Source organism: Salvelinus sp. IW2-2015, linkage group LG16, assembly GCF_002910315.2.
Source record: "Salvelinus sp. IW2-2015 linkage group LG16, ASM291031v2, whole genome shotgun sequence".
Taxonomy (NCBI): Eukaryota; Metazoa; Chordata; class Actinopteri; order Salmoniformes; family Salmonidae; genus Salvelinus; species Salvelinus sp. IW2-2015.
This window is the reverse complement of record NC_036856.1, coordinates 9,849,228-9,857,751: the sequence shown is the minus strand read 5'-3', so window position 1 is coordinate 9,857,751 and position 8,524 is coordinate 9,849,228. Positions and strand designations below refer to the sequence as shown.

At 42.1% G+C, this 8,524-nt stretch overlaps 1 protein-coding gene across 3 annotated transcripts; it reads right to left on the bottom strand.

Moving 5' to 3' along the window:
- LOC111976132 (kelch-like protein 26) lies at positions 1–8,524 on the bottom strand. Of its 3 annotated transcripts, XM_024004887.2 has the most exons (4): positions 8,273–8,524; positions 6,721–7,035; positions 5,297–5,479; positions 1–4,768 (listed from the first exon to the last, which is right to left on the bottom strand). In XM_024004887.2, exons 2-4 carry the CDS (start codon positions 6,843–6,845, stop codon positions 3,187–3,189), a joined length of 1,890 nt encoding a protein of 629 aa, XP_023860655.1. In that variant the 5' UTR covers positions 6,846–7,035; positions 8,273–8,524; the 3' UTR covers positions 1–3,186. The 3 variants fall into 3 exon arrangements, with proteins under 3 accessions (XP_023860655.1, XP_023860657.1, XP_023860658.1); XM_024004889.2 differs by lacking the exon at positions 6,721–7,035; XM_024004890.2 differs by lacking the exons at positions 5,297–5,479; positions 6,721–7,035.

Sequence of the window (8,524 nt, the reverse complement as noted above, 5' to 3'; positions counted from 1 at the left end):
TTGGACGAGACAAAATCACTTCATTCTGATCTACAGTATTGATTATACACAGTATAACATTTTAGAGAAAATGCAAGAAGCCTACAGAATTCCTACATAAGGAGCACTAACCACGGATGTTCTCATGCACTCACACAGATGACCTGGCCTTCACAAATCACCCGACGTCAACCCAATTGAGATGGTTTGGGATGAGTTGGACCGCAGAGTGAAGGAAAAGCAGCCAACAAGTGCTCAGCATATGTAGGAACTCCTTCAAGACAGTTGGAAAAGCATTCCAGGTAAAGCTGGTTGAGGGAATACCAAGAATGTGCAAAGCTGTCAAGGCAAAGGGTGGCTACTTTGAAGAATCTAAAATCTAAAATATATTTTGATTTGTTTAACACTTTTTTGGTTACTACATGATTCCATGTGTGTTTTTTCATAGTTTTGACATCTTCACTATTATTCTACAATGTAGAAAATAGTAAAAAAAATAAAGAAAAACCCTTGAATGAGTAGCTGTGTCCAAACTTTTGACCAGTACTGTACATTAATTTCCAATGGAACGCTGTGTTTGCCTTGCAGCATTGCGTTGCAGAAGCAGTTGCAGTGCATTCTGTGTGGTGGACACTTTGGATTTATCAAAAGTATGCATCAAATTGTATGCGTAGACGGCTTGACAGAAATGGTATCAGATCGAAGCATCAGAAGTTATGTAGCAAGCTAAGGTGACAACAATGCCTCCCATGGACGTTTCCCAGTTGATTTGAATGTTCAACATCATAGTGTAAGAACACTTTTTAAGCCTCAAAGGTTAAAACAAGTATTTTCAAAACAAGTCCTTTTTGGCTAGCCACAGCAGTCAACTAGCTAGCTAGGTAGCTGTTTAGCTTTCTAGCACATTCACTAATTTGTTTGTAAACAATTAACAAGCTAGTTAGATACCACATGTTCTTGTCAAACTGTCAACAGAGTAGCTAGCAAGCAACAAGATATGCCAAATAGCAGTCTAAAAACCACACGAGGGCAAATCAGATTTGACGGTTCAGACACAAGTCGCATGGCCAGGAATAAGATTTGTATCTGACTTCAAACCGCCTACGAAGGTGGTTTGAAATGTGTCTTGAAATATCCGATTCCATGTGCTTTTTGGCTGTTCAGACTGCAGGAAAAAGAACAGATTCTAATCGGCTATATGCAATAAAATTGAATTTGAGTAACTTCAATGTGAACAATGCTTACGGGTCCCATGCATTCTAATCTGTCATCAAATCTGTTGTCATTTTTGTTTTGTTTTAAGTTAAACCCTGCAAAGTGACTATTTCAATGTATTTACCCAGCCAATTAATAGAAACATGCTTCCTTGATGTATGGCACAAATGTAGAAATGTTATCCTGCAAATCTGTTAACAGGTTTTTGATTGTGGGTAGTGCTTTAAGTATTTTATTAAACACCCAAAACTACATTGAAATGTCAATAATTATCTATTTAAAAGCAAGTCTGTCCTTAGAGCTAACACTTATTTTCCATTAAAAGGCCACTAATACATTTACACTAGCTCTGGCCTTCACATCATTTCAAACACAGTTCGTTATAATGCAGCACATGGACCTCAACCATAAAATGGAAGATGAAGTAATACACTGTAGCCTATATTATATCAACATCTTACTAGATCTTAACAGATAAAACATTATGGAGTCTTAAAGGAAGTTAAGGCGAAAATGTCACAAATATTCCAACTTCAATTCATTATTTCTCAATTATGCGTTAAGATACAAACGTCAAATACAGTACCTTCAGAAACGATTCATAGCCCTTGACTTATTCCACAACTTATGTTACTGCCTGAATTTAAATAGGATTACATTTTTTTTTTTTTTTTTATCTCACCCATCTACACACAATAACCCATAATGACAAATTTAAAACATGTTTTGGACATTTTTTGAACATTTATTGAAAATGAAATATCAAATATACATAAGTATTCACACCCCTGAGTCAATACATGTTAGAATCACCTTTGGTAGTGATTACAGCTGTGCGTCTTGCTGGGTAAYTCTCTAAGAGCTTTCTTTGCACACCTGGATTGTAAAACATTTGAACATTATTATTTTTCTTCTTCTAGCTGTCAAGTTGGTTGGTGACCATTGTTAGACAGCCATTTTCAAGTCTTGCCATATATTTTCAAGTCGATTTAAGTCAAAACTGTAACTAGGCCACTCAGGAACATTCAATATTGTCTTGTATTCAGGACATAAAGTTAATTTATTTGCCATTTTTGGGAGGCAGTTTTACTTTAGTGCCTTGTTGCAAACAGGATCTATGTTTTGGAATATTTTTAGTCTGTACAGGATTCCTTCTTTTCACTCTGTCATTTAGGTTAGTATTATGGAGTAACTAAAATGTTGTTGATCCATCCTCAGTTTTCTCCATTAAACTCTGTAACTGTTTTAAAGTCACCATTGGCCTCATGGTGAAACCCCATGGTGAAACCCCCCGAAGGACCCCTGTATCTTTGTAGTGACTGGGTGTATTAATACACCATCCAAAATGTAATTAATAACTTGACCATGCTCAAAGGGATATTCAATATCTGCTTTTTTTTAATCCATCTACCAAATATCTTTGCGAGGCATTGGAAAACCTCCCTGGCATTTGTGGTTGAATCTCTGTTTGAAATTCACTGCTCGACTGAAGAACCTTATGGATAATTGTATGTGTGGGGTACAGAGATGAGGTAGTCATTCAAAAATCGTGATAAACACTATTATCGCACACAGAGTGAGCAACTTATTATGTGACTTGTTAAGCAAATTTACTACTGAAATTATAAAGGCTTGACATAACAAAGGGGTTGAATAGTTATTGACTCAAGACATTTCAGGTTTTTTCATTTGTAAAAATTTCTAAAAACATAATTCCACTTTAACATGATGGGATATTGTGTGTAGGCCAGTAACACAAAATCCAAATTTAATCAATTTTAAATTCAGGCTGTAACACAACAAGTTGTGGAAAAAGTCAAGGGGTGTGAATACTTTCTGAAGGCACTATATGTGTCATCCATCCTTCTTCCAAAGGACCCTTCTGTGGATTAAATTGACTAAAAATCCCCCAAATCATGGTATCTTTTTTGTTTTCAGTTTTGTGAGGAATCACCCATGGAATTAAATTGTCAGTCACTTTGGGCGGAGGGATTACCGTTGCGTGGTGGTTTGTGGAAGTATGATCGGCGTACACGCAATTCCTGCAAAAGACTCAGGGAAGTGCAAGTCCCTCTCCCACTCATCAGCCTCTGTGTTGTACACTTGCACGATGCTTGTGACATTGTTAAGATGCCAATTGTACCCTCCAACAATATAGATCTTTTTGTCCAACAAGCAGCAGCCTGCCTCAGATTGCCCTGCTCMCATGGGGCTAACAGTGGTCCACTGGTCATTCTCTGGAATATAATACTCAACCACCAGGACGTCAAAGCAGCGGTCCACATGGTCCATGCGACCACCCAGGCAGTAAACACGGTCTTTGGCGGTGATCATAGCATGAAGCACTCTGGGCTCGTTCATGGGCGATTTGAAGTCCCATTGGTCAGATGTGGGATCATAACAGTGCAGGGCTTTCTTATCGTCCACCGAGACACCGTAACCCCCTGAGATGTAGAGCTTGTCACCACAGGGAGTTCCTGCATGMCCCCAGATTCTGCGTTTCAGTGGTTCCACGTAGGTCCACTCATTTTTCTTGGGACAGTAGCACTCTACGGACGACAGACTTCCAGATCGGTTGCGCCCCCCAGTGGCGTAGAGTTGTCCTTGAAGAACGTTGAGCTGGAACTGAATGCGCCCCTCCTGCATCGGTTGGATGCGCAGCCATTGGCTCAGGTGCGGGTCATAGCGGAAGCAGATGTTTACCGCCCCTTCGCCGCTGCGGTACTGCAGGTGCTGCCCGCCTACTACGTAAACAAAGTTGTCCAGCACCGATACACAGGCGTGGCTGGAACCTGTCTCCGCCTCCGTTAGTTCCTTGAACTGACGCGCTGCAATGTCTGGAAGATAGAACACCTTACTGCTCACAGTACGGTCATTGTCAGTGTAGGGTGTCCCACCAAAGGTAATGAGCGAAACTACTTCGGAGCGGATCATGGTCCGAGGGGACTGCATCTCGTGCTGACGAAAGGGGAGGATCTGGAAGTTGAAGGCCTCCAGGAGGTACTGCCTGCACAGCACGTCCTCTACCATGATTTCCACCGTCTGCACGCTGTCCACCAGCTCCGAGGAGCGCATGAGGGGGAATCGTACGTGGCAGAGCACTTTGTTGGCTCCYGCCCGGCGGGCCTCGTCGTGCTGCAGCCAGCGGATGGCAGCGTGGAACAGGTCGATCTCGCTGCAGTTCTTCAGCTTGTTGCTCTGCAGGAAGAAGACCAGGCGCTCCATGGGAATGTGCAGGAAGTCCTCCTCCTCAGCGATCTGCAGGAAGTGGCGGCAGGTAAAGGTGTCCACAGACTCCTTGAGGGAGGACAGGTTGAAGGTGGTGGCCATCTGGCCAATGTTCAGGCAGGTCTCTACGCTCATGGCTGACTTGAGGAACTCCTCACAGAGCTCCACGACTGGGACCATCTGGAGAAAGACAGCTGCTCCCAGTACATCCTGAATGCAGTCCAGGTCAAGTGTGACGTCTGCGCTGTAAGCAAAGTCAATTATGTGTTTCAGGCCGCGGGCAGACAAGCCTTTCAGCTCAATGGTGTCCTTGTTTGACTCCCTCATGCCTCCGGTGAACATGGCTCTGCAAGGTAAGTGAGAAAGTAATTTAAATAACTGTCTTTATGTTAAACTTGTTTTATTGATTTCCCCCCATTCTAAACAACATATTAATCTGAGGTAAATTAGACACAGAACCACTCCCCTACTTGCCATGCAACATCAGGACAAGAACATCAGATTATTCATTTAAACATATTCACATTGCACATTGTACACCTGTAATGTTATTATATCCCTCCCTATCAGTTCCACATATTGTACCAATTCCTCTTCCCTTCTCTCCACTATGCCTCTCATCTGACTCAGCTTTTGATGTATCATTATTTCACACCAAAGCCAAATTCACCAACACAATCACACTCTTCCCTTCACCTCTACATCTGTATAATGATTTGATTTGTACGTCTCTTTACCTGGGTCTCGCTTTACCAGTCAGTGTATCACTATAGTCAGAGAATACATCCAGTGTCCAGTTCTCTCAAATCAGTGCAGATGAAAGGAAAGGAGACGAGTAGCAGAAGCCATTTTGGAGACACAGCGTCAGTCTCACCTGAAGTAGTCACTGCAGGAGGCCAGCACTGCCTTGTGAACCTGGAAGCGCTCCTCATTGATGGCCAGCACCACATCCAGGAGCTGCCCCTGGACTCGCAGGACCGACAAGCCCTGCAGGAGAGTGGCGCTATGGCTTGGGGCTGAGAACGTGCAACGCAGGGTGCTATTCTGGTTAGCCATACTGGAAGAGAAAAGGCCTATCACTATCAGTTTATCAGAATAAGTTATTTTTTAAAGTATTTCCACGTATCTTCTGCCAATTAAGCTTCTAGGATGCTTGTCAGAGTTTACTGATCCTGTTGTAGCATCAGTGACAGTGCTGAGCTCTTGCTCTCCTGCACTTTGTCCATCCGTTTTCCCAGCAGCTGCATCATCACCCTCATCTCAACTCCCTTTTCTTTTGAATTATTCAGCTGCTTCATATGAAGAAATGCCTTTTGTATTCAGAGAACAAAGCCTGTGTTAATGGTGATATATATCCCTTAAACACTAGAGAATATCTTGAATTGTTCACCACTTTCAGGACAATTTAATCTCACTAGATATTGAGTGAGGATATGACCTTCTTAATGGATAATAGTAGTATAGGCTGCCTATCTATGATACCTGGGGGGAAATTATAACTGTAACTCACAATTTATGTTGAAACATTATATTTTGTTAAATAGAATGAAGTTGCCTACATATTTATCCAATATATAGCCTACATGCGGGAAGTGGTGTGTCAATTATTGTGGTGACTTACAGTATGACTGACTGTGCCTCTGGTAACTGGCAGAAGGCTAGTCAGTTTCATGTTTCAAGCATATCAATTAAACCTAATGAAATCAAATAATTATGACTGCTTGGCTGTTTTGAGACAAATTCTTGATTGGGTTTGGTTGACAAGACACAACTGAAGTTATATATTTTTACTTTTTTTAAAAAGAAAAGTAAAACTAAAAACTAGCTATAGGCTACATTATCATCAATAAGTGGCGGATTAAATTCAGTAGGCCATAACATTTTCCATTTGATGCTGAAGAAATAGGGACTTTGCAATGTGTTGCGGTGGTGCACCTGCTAGAGGAAATTTGCTTATCCAGATGCATGAGGGGGCTAAAGGGGGCTTAGCCCCCTCAGTTTAAACTTGTGCCCCTTCAGTTTTAGTTGTATGTGCCTATATAAAAATAGCWAAAAAGTTCAGATGATTGAGTGACAGGTTGGCACATAAAAAAATTGGTATCTSGCTGCGTCAGCACAATGGGCAGAGTGCACCGTGGAGTGTGTAGGGGGGCTATGGAAAGCCACGGTGGAAGTTAGGTGTGAATCCTTTGGGTTTCCATAGAAAGTGGGAAAAACACTTCTCATCTCTGTGATAGGCTAAGTGAATAACGTGATACGCCTGTAATATTTGATTTACAAGGGCGGGGTCAAGGTTACCAGTCAGGCCCTGTTGAGGATGGAGTGTTGGAGGCCTGTCTGTCTCCTTCCTGCTCCTCTGCTGTTCCTATGGGGGGCGCTCTGCAGGAGTGTCTGCCCTGTGATGGGGTGTATGAGGTTTTCATCCGGACATTGACTGACACCGATTATGACGAGCTCTCTCCGCAACCTGGAGAGGAAAGGGTGTGCTCTGACCCTTTCCCCGGGCTTGGAGAGAAAATGACCGCACCGCAAAATGTTCCTGGGTGTGACATGGAAGTCTGGAGACAACCCCAGTGTCCACTGTGCATCGTTCTGGAGAGAATTCTCCCTTACCTGCGTCAAAAAAGGTCCATGCGCCAAAAGGTTAGTGGACAGCTGAACGTTCGATTTCAATGTTTATCAATGTTTATCAATGCCCCATGAAATATATATTCATCAGTGAAGTTACTGTTAATCACAACATAGTCCCCCATTAATTTAGAATGTTTGGTTACAGAAATGTGTGTAATTAATTAAATATAACCTAATACCATTCTCCAAGTGGAAAAGTTGTTTGGAGAGCTCACAAACTGCACAACGCTTGTGATTTATTTAATTGCGTGTACCAGATAACTGTCAATTTCTTAATTGTCTTTGTTTGGAGAACATGTGTCTGGTTTCTCCGTCATTTTTAATGGTGTGAATGCGCGCACTTTAGCGTGCATAGATATACCTGGCCTGCGCGCCAAGAATAGTTAACTTTTGGGTAACTCAAGCGGAGGCTGTATCCAAACCTGTGCTTTACTGTTTAAGACAGGTTTTGCCTGATAAGAGGCTTTTTATTTTGCATGCTGACATTTTTATATATTTGTAAATATCACCGTCACCTTTGAAACACCAGCGCTGTGTAAATAACCCCAACACTAATTTGCACCTCTACCTGCCCCCTGCTGAATATTTGTCCTTACGACTGCTAAAAGGCCCATATTTTATGCTGATATGCGCAGCGGATATAGGTTACAGATTTTGCGCCAACCTGTCACTTTAAAAGCACTCAATGATCTCGGAGACTCTGCATTTGAACTTTATGTTTATTGTGGTGTAACGTAATATATGCAGAATTCGATATAATTCCAATACAAGAACCCCCCCAAAAATATAGCCCTTCGCCGAATTCAACTGCCCTTAAATCCCTTTATCCTGGAGCGGGGTCTGTATCTATGAACGTAACAATGTTACGACYGAATTCCAAACAGGTAGCCTAACATTCTTTCTTACTCATACCTCATCATTGGCAATATTTAGCCTAGAATGTAGCCTACCATGGATACAATGTACAATAAATGAATCAATCTGCAAAGATATGACAATTCATGCAAAAACAAAAAAGGCCAGTATCCGCGGGAATTTCTTGAAAATCCACCCGAATGTCCTCTCGCCCAATGTTTCACATTTATAAATGTTTTAATTCCTTACCCGGTATGTTTTCCTGGATGCCATGTAGGCCTATCACATGCCCATTTACCTCTGGCTGCCTTTTGGTCTACATACAGTTTTCCCATATTGATTTCACCACGAGTGTCATCCTCACCTGTTCTGCGGACGATTCGAGGCGAAATCCCCACCATCCGACTCCGCCATTTTCTAATGTAGCAGTAGGTCAAAGGCATAACAAAATAAACACATCAAGCCTATCGACAAGCCAATTATGTTATTTTCCCCCGTGCTAAAATATGGTGATCTCTGCACCAGATGTAAATGTTCTGTTGTGCTGGGACTTTTTCGGGTTTGCACTGAGCGCGCGCGCGCAACTGTACTTTTGTGAATGCCAGGTCTGGGAAAA